Genomic DNA, 14,987 nt, shown 5'->3' with positions numbered 1-14,987 from the left:
TAGACCAGGCTGGCCTCAAACTCATAAAGATCTACCTGCCTCTCACTCCCAAGGGCTGGATTTCAGGCTCTACCACGCCTGGCCTCTCCTCAGTTTCTTAAAGCCGACCAGTCGGAAAGGTAAACTGCACTCAGAATCTTAACCGGAGTTTGTGTGTTCATAATAGCAACAGAGAAATTTAGGAACGGAACAAAGCTGTTTACTTATTAGTAAACTATTTATAGCTATTTAACTGATTTAACCAATCGGGTTGTTTACTTTTTAAAATCTGAGCAGAGATATTGCTTAAATGGGACAAAGTTCAAAGAAAGCTTTGATTTAACCAAATCAAACCACCGTGCCAAGGCCAACAAACCGAGATAATTCCAAAGGAGTTGAATATAAAGAGAAGATTAAACCCATAGAAGTTGGAAACCATGCCTTAAGCGTTTACCTCTTTGAAGAGAGGCCATTTTTTTTCCTCCTGACCACATGCAGCTTCGGCAGTTTCTGAGTTCTATTTTCTCTTTAAAGCAAGCCTTACATTCTTTTTTGTTGTTGTTGTTGTTGTTCTTGTTTTGTTTTACTGTTTTTAGGTATTTGGTTTGAGATTTTATCATAGATATTCTTAGGTGAAAGTTTGATTAAGGGCTGGAGAGATGGCTCAGCAGTTAAGAGCACTGACTGCTCTTCCAGAGGTCCTGAGTTCAATTCCCAGCAACCACACGGTGGCTCACAACCATCTGTCATGAGATCCAATGTCCTCTTCTGGTGTCTGAGACAGCGGCAGTGTACTCACATAAAAAATAAATCTTTAAAAAACAAAGTTTGATTAAAAGTATCATCTTCCACCAGGAGTCATGGCTCGTGCCTTTAATCCCAGCACTCAGGAGGCAAAGGCAGGTGAATCTCTGTGAGTTCGAGGCCAACCTGGTTTACAAGGTAGTAAACAAGAGCTATACAGAGAAACTGTCTCAAAAAAACAAAACAAAACAAACAAAAGAGTATCATCTTCATCCTAAAAAAGCCTACCTGGATCTTGTAATGGGGGATGGGGGAGTGGAGAGATGGCGCAGCAGTGAAGAGCACTGGCTGTACTTCTACAGGACTAGGGTTCCTTTTCCATCACCCACATCAGGGTAGGTCACAACTGTCAACTCCAACGCCAGGGGATACAATGCCCTCTTCTGGTCTCTGTGGGTACTGCATACACATAGTGTAAATACTCCTTTGTAGGAACCCGTACACACAGAAAATAAACTTTAAAACAATCTTTTTTTTTAATTGTTGAATTCCACTCACAGCCAATATATTTTAGTATGTTTTGAGGTAAATTTAATAAAACCAGGTTAGAATAATTTTGTATATGTAGTTACGCTTGTTTCGTGGGTCTGACAGTAGTTTTAGCTTGTGCTCTTTTTCTGTAATGCTTCGTAGCAGGCATTAAATAGTAAATGAATTAGGTCAGATGTACTTTCCCCTGAGGTTGTGAAACTCATGGCCTAATACATTTCAATCAGCAGCACACATCTGTGAGGACTTTGTCATCTGCTTGGAGCAGGAAAAACCAAAGTGGAGTGAAGGTAGCCAAGATCACTACTGATATCATTAATTATGTTGCGTAACCAACCAGTTTCTACTTCTCTGTCGCCTTAAAAGTCAAGGTCTGGGGGTAAAAATAAAAGCAACTTACAAACTACTTGCCCAGAACGTAAGTTTGAATTATCCGCCTCAATGTAGACTCCCAGAGGAGGAATTAAAAACTGCCTTTAATTTTTTGAACTCAGGGCTTCTTCTCACAAGGTTAGGCAAACTCTTTACCAGTAGCCTACATCTCTTAACCCCTTTTTTGAGAAACCGAGTCTTACGCTGATCCAAGTGTGGTGAATGGGCTTCAGGGTGACTATGCTACGAAGAAGCTAATGTCAAAATTAATCTTAATCCTCCAGATGAAAAGAAAAGGCTTCCTCCTTAACGTCGTCAGAAATTTAAACCTTGACCCAGGGTCTTTACTCAAGCCCTGGCTGACCTGACTTTCGAACTTAGAACGACACTTCTGCCTCGACCTCCCGATCGCTACCATGTCCCGCCCATGACACTTTGACATACACACGTATTGTAACATCTCATTTTAAAACTCTCTGGCACTCTACACCTGGCATAGCATCCGCTGAGCCACCAGCGGAAGATGATGACATCGGTCGTTTCAGGTAATCCTCAAAGATTCCCGGAAGAGGAGCCCGGTTTCTCCTATCCCACCCGATCGACTCTAAAAGTCCGCACCACCCTCAGATCCCCGGTCTGTCAAGAAGGTGACGTTCTCCATGCCGGGGATTTTCGTAGTGGTGACACAGGCTACTTCCGGCGGGCGGCGGGAGTCAGTGACGTGGCAGGCGAGTCTGTGCACGGTCCTCCCGGCCAGGACACGGGACTGTCAGCTGGCCTCGGGGCAGCTCCCCGGGACAGAGAGCACGGCCGCAGCCTCCAGCCGGAACCGGAAGTGCCACGTGTCCCCACTGTGCCTGCGCGGCCGGCGGCTCCGCCCAGGGCCTCCCTCCTCTCCGGGTTCGGCTGCCGCCTCCGAGCCCGGCGTTCGCAGCCCCGCCGGCCTGACTCCGGAGCCTCTCCGAGCCCAGGCCGGGTCGTGGCCGCCGGCGGGCTGAAGAGACCGAGACGCCATGCCTCGACTTTGACGCGCCACCCCCGCGTGTTCCGCTTCTCCAGTTTCAGCTCCCTTCCCTCGGCTTTCCTGTTGGAGCTCTTAGGATCGGCGCTGCGGTCGACCCCGACGGCTCTGTCCTACCCTGAGATCCCCGGGCGCCATGGCCCAGCCCAGGATCCCGGCTGCCCGCGGCGCCGCAGCCGGCCTCCAGGCCCAGAACGGAGCCGCCTCAGCCTCGGGGTCTCCCTACACCAACGGTGAGTGCCGCACGGGGGCGGGGAGGACGGCACGGCTCGGGCCGGGGACAAGTCCTAACCCGGTCTGCCGCGGCGAGTGGCAGATGACGGCCTGGCCCCTGGAGCCGCGGTGGACGTGCACCTGCAGACCAGCGCTGGTGGGACTGTTTCATATGTATTTATAGGTTCAGCCTGCAGACTGTAAGCACCTGCAGTATGCAACGTCTGCGATAAACAAGAGGAGAAAAAGAATCCTAGACGAAATCAGTTCCCTTATGGAGGTCATAGTGTCTGGGTGTCATCACGCTCTGCGCCACCTCAGTCCTGTGTCCTAGAGGGCAGGGTTCATTTCGGGTCTGCAGGCTCGAAGTGTAGGGGGTGGTGGCGGGCCCTGCTTATTAATTTGAGTTTGCACAGATGAATGAATGACTTCCCCTTTGGCAGACCCCTTTAGCACTTGCTCATCTCTCCAGGGATCTTTCTTCAAGGATTTTCCTATGACTGTTCCTGGGCAGTCCTTTTTAGTTTTCCAGTTGTGGAAGAACCAAATACATGGGTGGCTAGGACTTCTAGGGTTCTCCTCTTCATGTAGGACATTAGTAAGTCACAACTCTCTGAACCCTAGGAAAGTGTACATCTGGCACTATAATTTATCATTTGGCGGGAGAATATCTTATAATTGGATACTTTGTCTAGAATTCCTGAAGCTTTCCTACAGTGCGACTTGCTAAGCTTATTTTAATTGTTATAATAAAGACTCATTTTCTGCCTACTTACAAATTAGCCTACAAATCTTTGCTTTATGGAAAGAAGACAGGGAGAATAATACTAAAGTACTTACTGTGCCCATTTGAAGTTGGAGAAAATAGCCAGTGACTAAAATTGCTGGTTACAATGCATTTAGAGGAGACTACTGTTTTCTTTACAAAGAGGGTTCTTTGTAAGACTTAAAAATGTCTGTGGGTAGGCAGCTATGTGGGCAGGGCAAGAGAAGCGAAGAATCACTGACAGGTTGTTGAATTGTCTCTTAAGTTTATAGTAACAGATTATGTAAACTACATTTTCTTCTGTGACACTGACATTTGCACAGAAGATGCAATCCCTCACTTTAAGGTGAAAACAACTAAAGATGTTTCTTGTGTGGGTTTTTCTTATGAATTGCACTTAAATAACAAATTCTGTATATGTGCCAGTAAGCTTGCGAGCAAGCAGAGCTGTCAGGATTTTGAAATGTGGCAGGAATTGTATCAGGATGTTAGGCTGTGCTGGAGACATTTCATTGGCTTTTTTGTTTGTTTTTTTACTCTGTCTCGCTCTTTTCTCCGGTTGGCCTGAAACTTGTGGCAATCCTCCTGTCTCAGCTGCTCTAGTGCTTGGATTACAGAGCCGGAGTTTCCGTATCCCATGTACTTCGTTAATTTGGTCAAAGCTAAACATGCACCTGTTGCACATCTATGTTCTGACCTTGGGCATAAGAGAGTTCGGATTGTTTAGAGCCATTTGGGAGTTCAGATATGGAACTGGTAATTGTGGTTCAGGGTGGTAGCAGCTGGAAAAAAATCTGTCTGATAGAAGGAGCAGAGATAAGACTAAGAGTAAACGGCTTGAGCTGTTACGTTTGCCTTTTTCTAATTTGATTTTTTTTTCCTCTTGGTTGTTAGGGTGATTTTTTTATTATTATTTTTTTTCTACTTTTGAGTTTACCATATAATTACATAATTTATACCTTCCCCTCTCTCCTAGGTCTTTTTTTTTTAAAGGATTTTTAAAAGAATTATATATTTATTTTATTTATATGAGGACACTGTAGCTATACTCATCAGACACACCAGAAGAGGGCATCAAATCCCACTACAGATGGCTTTGAGCCATCCTGTGGCTGCTGGGAATTGAACTCAGGACCTCTCTGGTCAGTGCTCTTAACTACTGAGCCATCTTTCCAGCCCTCCCCTTGGCCTTTTATAATAGCTTTCTTTATTGATTTTTATTTTATTGAAGCAGGGTAACATAGTGAGTTCCAGGCCAGCCACAAAGGCTACATAGTGAGAGCCTTTCACCCCCCAACCCCCTGAAAAGGTATTATAAGAAATTGAGATGAGCTTCTTCTGATGGCACAAGTGTAACAGCCCTGGCTATCCCTGAACTCATTCTGTAGACCAGGCTAGCCTGGAACTCAGAGATTCACCTGCCTCTGCCTCCCAAGTGCTGGGATTAAAGGTGTGTGCCACCACAGCTTGACTATAATAACTATTTTTAAAGTTTTTTGTTGTTTTATTTTGAGTCAAGGTCTTACTTTTTGGATGTGGTTGGCCTGGAACTTCCTATGTGGACCAGGCTGGCTGGAACTCAGAGATTCACCTACCTCTGCTTTCCAAATGCTGGCATTAGAGACCTGTGCCATCAGAAGTAGTTTATCTGAGGTTATAATACCTTTTCTTGGTGTGTGTGTGTGTGTGTGTGTGTGTGTGTGTGTGTGAGAGAGAGAGAGAGACAGACAGACAGACAGACAGACAGACAGACAGGGGCAGGCTCTCACTACTCACTGTGTAGCCTTTGTGGCTGGCCTGGAACTCACTATGTAGGCCAAACTGGCCTCAAGCACTCAAAGATTCATCTCCTTCTATCTGCTGAGTGCTGGGATTAAAGATGAGCCCAGCCTATAGTGCCCATTTTTTAAGTTTGTTTTTAATGGAAGTGTTGTCAGTCAATGGCGGATATCCTGTTAGGTGGTTGTTTGTTCATTCTTTAATTCTGAGAATAGGGTTGTGGTACTGAATAGTACTGAATGTAGGCTCAGGAGGTGAAATGAGAACAGTCGCATGCTGCAATCTATACTTGCTAAACTCATGCAAGTCAGTAACTGCTGCTTACACATTCTATTTGGGTTTTGTATACCAAGCTAGCCTTGAACTCAGAGCATGCCTGGTAGTTCTATTTGAAAATTCTTAAGATGTTGGTTTAATGTGCGTGTATAAGTTAACATGTTACAGTACAGTTAGATCTTAAGATATCATTTAGATTTAATCAAAACAGCAAGAATGACTATTTTCATTTTCTATAAGTTGCTTTTTCTGCTGTATTCCTGGCACCAAACCATTTTGCTCTCTGATAGGTTGTTATATTGTATCACAACCTAGATTATCTGTAAAGGTTTCTAATAATGATTTGTATATACATGTTTCTGTTGCAAAAAATTGGTAGTGAGACTGTAAGACAACTATCTTATCCTGATGGCCGTGGTCAGGGTAAAGGAGACAAAGGCTCCATCTTTGTGTACACCCTTTGCTGGCTGTTTGACTCAACTTGCCAAGCAGAGACTGAAGCTTTATTAACAGGATTTCTTTGTAAAATCGATGTAATAGTTACCTTTTACATATAGAGTTAAGGCTGAGAGGGGAGTTTTCTTTCTCTTTCCCACACTGTAATTTTATGAACTAATGTCTAATGTTCCTCAGCTTGTAAGCCCTGTAACTTAGAGCCCACATAGAATGTAGCACATTTAAGAGTTACTAATCTGGGGGTGGGAGAATCAGTGGTTAGGAGCACCTGCTGCTGTTGCAGAGGACCAGAGTTCCAGTCTCAGCACCACATAGTAGTTCACAAGCATTTCTACCTTCAGTCCCAGGGTAGGTCTCCATCACTCTCTTCTCCTCTGTGAGCAGCAGGTGGGCCTGTGGTGCAAGATATACACACAAAAAATACCTATACTTTTTTTTTAAATAGCAATTTTGTTGAACAAAAGTTTTAGAATTAGGTGTCTTGCCATTCAGTTCAACGAACTGATTTATTGATATTCATAGTAAGATTATGTGTATTGATTTATTCATAGTAAGATTAGAGCACATTTTCAACTACAGTTCAGTTTATTTTAAATCTTGTGTGTGTGTGTGTGTGTGTGTGTGTGAGAGAGAGAGAGAGAGGGAGAGGGAGACGGAGAGGGAGAGGGAGAGAGAGAGAGAGAGAGAGAGAGAGAGAGAGAGAGAGAACCTACATAGGCCAGAAGTGTTGGATCCTATAGAACTGGAGTTGAGGTGACTGTGAGCCATCTGACATGGGCTCTGGGAATTGAAGTTGGGTTCCCTGGAAGAGCAGTACTTGCTCTTACTACTACTACTACTACTACTACTACTACTACTACTACTACTACTACTTCTTCTTCTTTTTCTTCTTCTTCTTTTTAATTTGCCAGGACCCCTTTTTTTTTTTTAAAGATTTATTCATTTATTATATATAAGTACACTATAACTGTCTTCAGACACACCAGAAGAGGGCATCGGATCTCTTTACAGATGGTTGTGAGCCACCATGTGTTTGCTGGGAATTGAACTCAGGACCTCTGGAAGAACAGTTGGTGCTCTTAACCGCTGAGCCATCTCTCCAGCCCTGCTCTTAACTTCTGAGTCATCTCTCCAGCCCACATTTTCAACTTAAAAATATTTTTTATTTGTGTATGTGCATACATTCATGTTTCTCTGCATGTGTATACAATATATATAAATTATATACACATATAAGCTACAAACGTGAAGGTGCCCTCAGAGAGTAAAAAGGAGCATCAGATCTCCTGGAGCTAGAGTTACAGGCAGTTGTGAGCCACTTGATATGGGATGGGTGCTTGCCACTGAATTTGCGTCATCTGGAAGAGCAGCAAGTTCTCTTAATGGCTGAGCCATTGGTCCAGCCGCTTATATAGGAAGTCTTTAGTCATGAAACAGGCTGTGAATAAAGGAGATGTCTAGTCTCTCTAGTTATTGTGGCCGAGCTCCATTGTTTTCAGAATGGGCAGTAACTGGGCTCCCAAAATTGGCTCTGTGTATCTCTAATATCACACTGTAGGCCAGGTATAACACTCAGTGTAAACCACCTCTTCAGCATGTACAAGATTAAGTTCAGTGCCCGGCACTGCAGAAGCCACAAAGAATGTACTGTTGCATGTAGTAACCATTGAATTGCTTCTGTCTCTGCTGACAGAGGGAGGGCTCTGGAGAGACATAGTAACAGGCTCGCTGTTCTGTTACAATGCTCTCAGGCACTAGCCAGTGGCACTGTGAATGTCGTCTAATTACTTACCTACTCTTCTCCTTGATCCCAGGACCCAGATACTTGAACTAGTGTGAGAATCCAGATCAGGCCCTTGTTTTTGGACCCTTTAGACCTGTAACTACAACAAATAGTTGCTGACAATTTTAAAGATTGTTTCATGCTTTTTTTTCCCTGTTTCTCTCCCCATCTGAGTTTTAAGTAAGGCGTAACTGACTAATTTCTTTTCTTCCTTTTCTTTCTTTCTTTCCTTCCTTTTTTTAACCTTTTGTTAGCATTCTGTTCTTATTCCAACATGGACCTTCCTGTTGTGTCATTATTATCTGTCGGTCTCATAGTCCTGCTCTCTTGCCTCCTGTGTGTGTATATGCATCTAACAGGTGTTTCTGCTTGTAAGGCAAACATTCCACCACTGAGCAAAATCTTGAACTGTTTATAAATGTCTTGTAATTCCGGAAGTTTAACTTTGATTCTCAGAATTTGCTTTCCTCCTTTTGTCACTGTTTTGTTTTATGGTGCTGAGGAGCAAACCCAAGCTGGACATGGCTAGGCTAAACACTTCATTGTTGAGCCTCAACCCACCTCCACCCCTACTTTGTAAATGTGTTCGTGTTCGTGTGTTCCTGAGTTCACACCAGCAGAGGCCAGAAGAGAGTGTCTACTTCCCCGGAGCTGGAGGTGCATGGACTTGTGAGCCACATGATGTGGGTGCTGGGAGCTGAACCCCAGTCATCCGAGAGAGCAGTGAGTGCTCGTACATCCTTAGCCCTTTTTTGTTTGCTCTTTGAGGCTGGGTCTCATAGCCTAGGCTGACCTCAAACCAACTGTGTAACGAAGATTCCCATAAATTTCTGATCCTCAGGCCCCTACCTCACAATGTTGAGATTATAGGTGTATCCTGACATGGCTTTCTTCCCTTTGTTTTCTTTGACAAATTCTTCAAGTAAAGCATGTATTTTGATTAACAATGTGAGATGAGTTACTAAGTTAGAGTCCCTGGGGCTAAATCTACAGACAGTTTTGCACTGCGGAGTGGGTATAGGAAATTGAACCCAAATCCTCTGTGAAGAATAGCAGTGCTTTTAACCACTTGGCCACCTCTCCTACTTCCTGAATTAATTTTAGATTAGTCATTCTTTTAGGTTCATGTGTGATAGTTAGCTAATAGAAACTGCCTGCTAGATAGTGATTCAATATATTAGTGAATGAATGGCTTGAGAATAAGAAGGGCCTCAGTCTTTATCCTGTTTAGAATTTTAAGGAAAACTATTTGGGATATATCTGCTTCCTTTATGTTTTGTTTATTTATTATGTGGATTTGTTTATTATTGTGAAGATTGAACTCAGGGCCTCATGTGTACTGCGCAGTCATTCACTCTACCAGTTAGCAACGTCCTCACCCTTCTGTAATTTTAAATTTTGAAACATAGTTTCAGTGAGTTGTTCAGGCTGGCCTTGGGCTCATTTTGTAGCGGGGGTAGGCTTTGAACATGTGATTCTTCTACCTCAGCCTCCCAAGTTACAGACTTGAACTGCCAGGACCAGCCTCCTCTTCTATGTGGACTTCACTGTGAAAGAGGCAGCTAATTCAGTGTGTTCTTAAGTGTTTAGGAGGCTTATAAGTCAGATTTTTTTTAAAGTTTTTTTAAAGAATTATTTATTTATTTTATGTATATGAGTACATTGTAGCTGTCTTCAGACACACCAGAAGAGGGCATTGGATCCCATTACAGATGGTTGTGAGCCACCATGTGGTTGCTGGGAATTGAACTCAGGACCTCTGGAAGAGCAGCCAGTGTTCTTAACCACTGAGCCATCTTTCTATCATAATTTTTATATTGTATAATGCTATCAGAAGTAGTCTTTTAATTTTATGTTTGATTTACTGGAGAATAATATATCATTATTTTAAAAGTTATATATATTAGTGGGTTTTTCTGTTTGTTTTGGCATTGTTAGGGATTGAGCATATAGTCTCATATAACTAATAAACAGGCTATAATGGAGCTAACACAGCCAGGCATTCCTTTCCTCATTTTAGAACTTTATTTTGAGACAGGATCTTGCTAAGTTGCCACAGCTGGCCAGAATGTGTGTGTGTATCTATATGTATGTGTACCCCTCCCCAGATGTGTGTGTGTGTGTGTGTGTGTCTGGATGTGTGTGTACCCCTCCCTGGATGTGTGTGTGTGTCTGTATGCATGTGTACCGCTACCCCACCCTCTGATTTTCCCTCAGAACAGAATCTTACTATGTAGCCATGATTGGCCTATATCACTCTATGTAGAACAGGCTGGCCTTCCTTGGACTTGATGGGATCTTCCTCCCTCTGCCATCACGGTGTTAGATTTACAGATGTGTGCCATTACATCCAGTTCACACGTGCAGTTTCTACAGTCCATTACAAAATCTGTGTGAGCTGTCAGTACCTGAGGCATATACTCTTTCAGGTGCTAGGAGTCTGTTGAGTGAGTTACTGGTTTTTGGTCAGTAGGGAGAAGTGAAGGAGTCTCCCACTGTATCTCAGGCGAGCCTCTAACTCACGACAGCCTTCTGGTACCTGACTCTGAAGTACTGGGATTACAGGTGTGGGCTACCTAGCTGGGCTTCTGTTGAGTCTTGTAGAATAGACATTTACTACGGTTAGACCTGGGGTCTAAATCTGTACCCTTGTTGCAGATTCTTCTTTGATTAGGAAACTGCTGTTGGTGTGAAGCACTTTTTGCACTGAATTGACTCTCTTTCGCTTTACTTCACCTAACTTGACCTCTGTGGTGGTTTAAGTGAAAATGTTCCCCATAGAGTCATAGAGGGGCACTAGTAGGAGGATGGCCTTGTTGGAGGAAACGAGTTAACAGTTACCTGGAGGTTTCAGATATTCAAGGTAGGCCCAGAGCGCCTCTCTCTTCTTGCTGCCTGTGGATCCAGATGTAGAACTCTCAGCTCCTTCTCTATTGCCATGTCTGCCTGGGCTGTCTCCATGCTTCCTGCCATGATAATAGTATAAACCTTTGAAGCCGTAAGCCAGCCGCAATTAAATGTTTTCTGTTGGAGCTCGGTGGTTTGAATAGACTTAGCCCAGGGGAAGTGGCACTACTAGGAGGTGTGGCCTTGTTGGAGGAAGTGTGTTACTGTGTAGGTGGGCTTTGAGGATTCCTGTGGTCAAGCTCCACTCAATTCAGAAGAGACCCTCCTCTCTTGCCTGCAGAAGACAGTTCTCTCCTGGCTGCCTTCCAATCAAGCTGTAGAACTCTCAGCTCCTCCAGCACCATATCTGCCTGCGTTACCATGCTTCCGGTCATTGATAATAATGGACCAATCCTCTGAAGCTGTAAGCCAGCCCCCATTAAATGTTTGCCTTGGTCATGGTGTTTCTTTCTTTTTCTTTTCTTTTTTTAATGTTTATTTATTTTATGTATATGAGTATGCTGTAGCTGTCCTCAGACACACCAGAAGAGGGCATTACATCCTATTACAGATGGTTGTAAGTCACCATGTAGTTGCTAGGAATTGAACTCAGTACCTCTGGAAGAGCAGTCAGTGCTCTTAACCACTGAGCCATCTCTCTAGCCCTTATTTAGGGTTTTTAAGGCAATCTCACTGGTGGAATGAGGAGGTGGGCACTAAGGGGAAAAGGATGACTGTAATAGCCGCCCCTCCCCCAGTAGCTTTAAGGTAATGGAGTACAGAAACAGTGATGGAGAATAAATCGCCCAGCAATTGGTGTGAAGGGAATGGTGTGTGAATGGTGTGTCCAAGCACCTGTGAGGTCAGTGGGGTAGGAGGGGCACCACTTCCTGGAGGACACTTACTGTTGGACCAGGAAGAGGTCAGGAGTAAAGGAACAAACCCTGCTGCTGCTCTCTGCTTTCCCTCACACAACAGAGAGAACCCTCTTGTGACCACGCTGGGTGTGTGCACAAGCAGTTCTCCAATGGCTACAACTACAGCTCAACCTGTCCTGTTCAGTAGTGACCCCATCCACCCAGAGATACCCCAGAGCCTTCAGGTCACATAAGCATTTCGTCCCATAAGTGGCTTCAGATGCCAGTACCAAGTCAAAGGTTTCTGACTTGTGCTTCTGATTGGCTATATCAGTGAATCCCATGGTCCTCCTGCTTGGATGCAGACGTTTGGTAGACAGCTCACAGAACTTGAAGAAACATTTATAATGGACAGTAGAAGGAGTTCATTGAGCAACCAGAGTCATAAGAGCAAGCAAGTGTGGGGAAAGGCAACCCCTCTTAGACATCTGTGTCTTCAGCAACCTGGAAGGTCATCGCATATACAGGATGGGATAGTTTCATGACAGTGACCAGGTGTGTAGTATGGAGTCCCCTGCCCCTTATTTTGAGACAGGGTCTCTGCCACCTAGGCTGGCCTCATACTCTGGTCATAGAGATCTTTCTGCCTCAGTTTTCTGAGATTATGGGCATGGGGTACCACACCTGGCATTGGTATGCAGATTTAAAGAAAACAGTCCTTCCCTCCCTCCCTCCCCCCCCCCTCTCTCCTTCTATCCCTCCCTTCCTCCCCACCTCCCTCCCTCCCTCTGGTGTGTGCGCTGTGTTGGGTAGCCTGTCCACATGCTGCGGTGCACACATGGAGAGGTCAGAGAGTGTCTTTGGTGAGTCGGTTCTCTGTTTCTGTTATGACTTCAGGTTGTTAGCTTGCATGGCAAACACTTTTACCCAATGAGCCATCTCAGTACCCAGATTTCAGAGTATTCTACCCCTAAAGACAAGGCAAACCCTTTAGCAGTCACTGTAGTGCCCCAGCCATGAATCAGCCTTTGATTCTGACATTATATATAGGTTAATTATACAATGCATGTATAATTAGAGTCTCCTCTGTCTTCGAATTAAAAAGGTGTGTGTGTGTGTGTGTGTGTGTGTGTGTGTGTGTGTGTGTGTGTGGTGGTGGTGGTGGTGGTGGTGGTAGTGATAAGTGAACTCAGGGCCTTTATACATAGTAGACAGATGCTGTGCTCCAGCCCCAACATACAGTAATATTTTTAAGGTTTATAGCATTTATAATATGTTAGCAGCACTTTGTTTTTATGACCAAATCATATCCCATTGTACAGATAGATGTATCCCACTGGGTTACCCTTGGTCTGTTGATGGGGTGCTTGTCTCCATTTTGGAGACATTAGTCACTGTTCTACTGCTGTAAAGAGACGCCACGGCCAAGGCAGCTCTTTAAAGGGAAGCATTTAATGGGGACGTGCTCAGTTTCAGAAGCTTAGTCATTGTTGTGGTTAAGAAGCATGGTGGCACACATGGCACTGAACAGTGTCTGAGAGCTACAGCCTGATCTTCAGGCCACAGGAAAAAAGAAAACTGAGCTGCCTTGGACTTTTGAAACCTCAAAGCCCATCTCCAGTGACACACTTCCTCCAACAAGGCCACACCTATTCTAACAAGGCCACACCTCTTAATCCTTCCAAGATAGTGCCACTGTAATTACTAAGCATTCAAATATATGAGCATATGGGGACATTCTTATTCAAACTACCACACTGCACTCCCTGGCACCCATAAGTTTATAGCCATATTATAATGCAAAATGCATTTAGTACAACTTCAAAAGTTCCTATATGCTCTGTTTCAAGCATTTTAAAAGTCCAGAGTTTAGCCAGTGGTCTTTAATCCCAGCACTAGGGAGACAGAGGCAGGTGAATCTCTGAGTTCTAGGACAACCAGGGCTTCACAGAGAAACCCTGTCTTGACACCCCACCCCCCCAATAAGGCCAAAGTCCAAGGTCTCTTCTGAGACTCATGGCGTTCTCTTAACTGTAAGCCTCTATAAAATCAAAAGAAAAAAGCAGATTACATGCTTCTAACATACAATGACACATACATTATCATTCCAAAAGGGAGGAAAGGATGTGCTAGTATAATTTTAAAGGTGATAGTTTTTTCTTTATTCCAACTAACTCCCAAATAAATGAGACAGAGACTATAAGATGTATTTACTCACGCTTTACAGCACAATAGCTGAACAGTACTAATGTATTTTAATCTTTTATCTGGCTACCTCCCAGCCAAAATCTCCGAGATACTTGCATTTTAGTACTCGTCTGGCTCTCTCTGCTCCAGGTGTATTCCCACAGTGTCTCCTTGACCCTTTCCTCATGGAGAATTCTCTTCCTCCTCCCCATCCCCCACTTCCCTGACTAGGATTGGAAGTCCAGTTCTATTTTCTTTTCTGCTCAGCCATTGGCTGATCAGCTTTTATTGATATGTCAGAGAATAAGTGTTTACACCACACTGAGTCGGGAGATATTTAGAGTAAGTATAATGTCATGCCTGGATTACAGTTGATACAGGGGCATAGAAATCAGCATTTGTATAACACAGGATAATCTTACACAGTGCACAATAACATAGCAAGGAAATGCTGGGCAAAGCAAGATAAAACCAGCAGGCCAAACTTGAAAATCTGCATCTCGGCGTCTGATATCAAGATGGTCTTCGGATCTCAACTCCTTTCGGCTTTGTCCAACACACTTCTGTCTCTTAGGTTGGTTCCTCACCTGATCTTCAGTTCTTGGCAAATATTAAAGGAGTCTGGCGTCTCCATCTTCTTGGAGTCTGCTGTGAAATCCAAGTTTCATCCTTACAGTCTCAGACAGTGGTCTCGAGGCCTCCGTGCACAGGGACAGTCCTGAGGCACATCAGGCCTCAGTGACTTTCCTTAGCCTTGGAGGGAGATTCACAGCCCCTTTCTTGTATCCGTGACTGTAAAGCCAGAACCGTGTGGCCAAAGCTGCCAAGTCCAGCTGCCTGGTGGTGCTGAGTCGTGGCCTCTTCAGTGCCCTCTACCAGTTTTCAGTTGAGGTGGTTTCCTTCACTGCTTACACTGTTCTTTAAACCCACAGATGCTTTAGGACCACACACAAATGGGAAGCCTAGCTGAGGTGGGTCTTCCCCTGACTTCACCACTCCCTTTTATTCCATTCAGCCTCAGGCTTTTCTTTAAACTTTTTATCTCCTTGAGCATTGAATTTAGCTCCATTATGCTTCCTGGTGCTCCTTTTCTCCTCCAACTGAACATTTTGTATTTCT

The 14,987-nt window shown here is 44.2% G+C and overlaps 1 protein-coding gene across 4 annotated transcripts in view; it reads left to right on the top strand.

The window, feature by feature from the left end:
- Nucleotides 1-14,987, top strand: part of Sec24a (SEC24 homolog A, COPII component) — a 77,906-nt gene that overhangs the window by 3,453 nt on the left and 59,466 nt on the right. For 3 of the 4 annotated variants that reach the window (XM_087570289.1, XM_087570288.1, XM_087570287.1), the window contains exon 1: nt 2,521-2,898. In XM_087570289.1, coding sequence (XP_087426415.1) covers nt 2,802-2,898 — 97 coding nt within the window. In that variant the 5' untranslated portion in view covers nt 2,521-2,801. 4 annotated transcript variants of the gene reach the window in all.

Source organism: Rattus norvegicus, chromosome 10, assembly GCF_021556685.1.
Source record: "Rattus norvegicus strain SHRSP/BbbUtx chromosome 10, alternate assembly SHRSP_T2T, whole genome shotgun sequence".
Taxonomy (NCBI): domain Eukaryota; kingdom Metazoa; phylum Chordata; class Mammalia; order Rodentia; family Muridae; genus Rattus; species Rattus norvegicus.
Note: the sequence above shows the minus strand (reverse complement) of the source record. Positions and strands in the feature narration are given on the sequence as shown.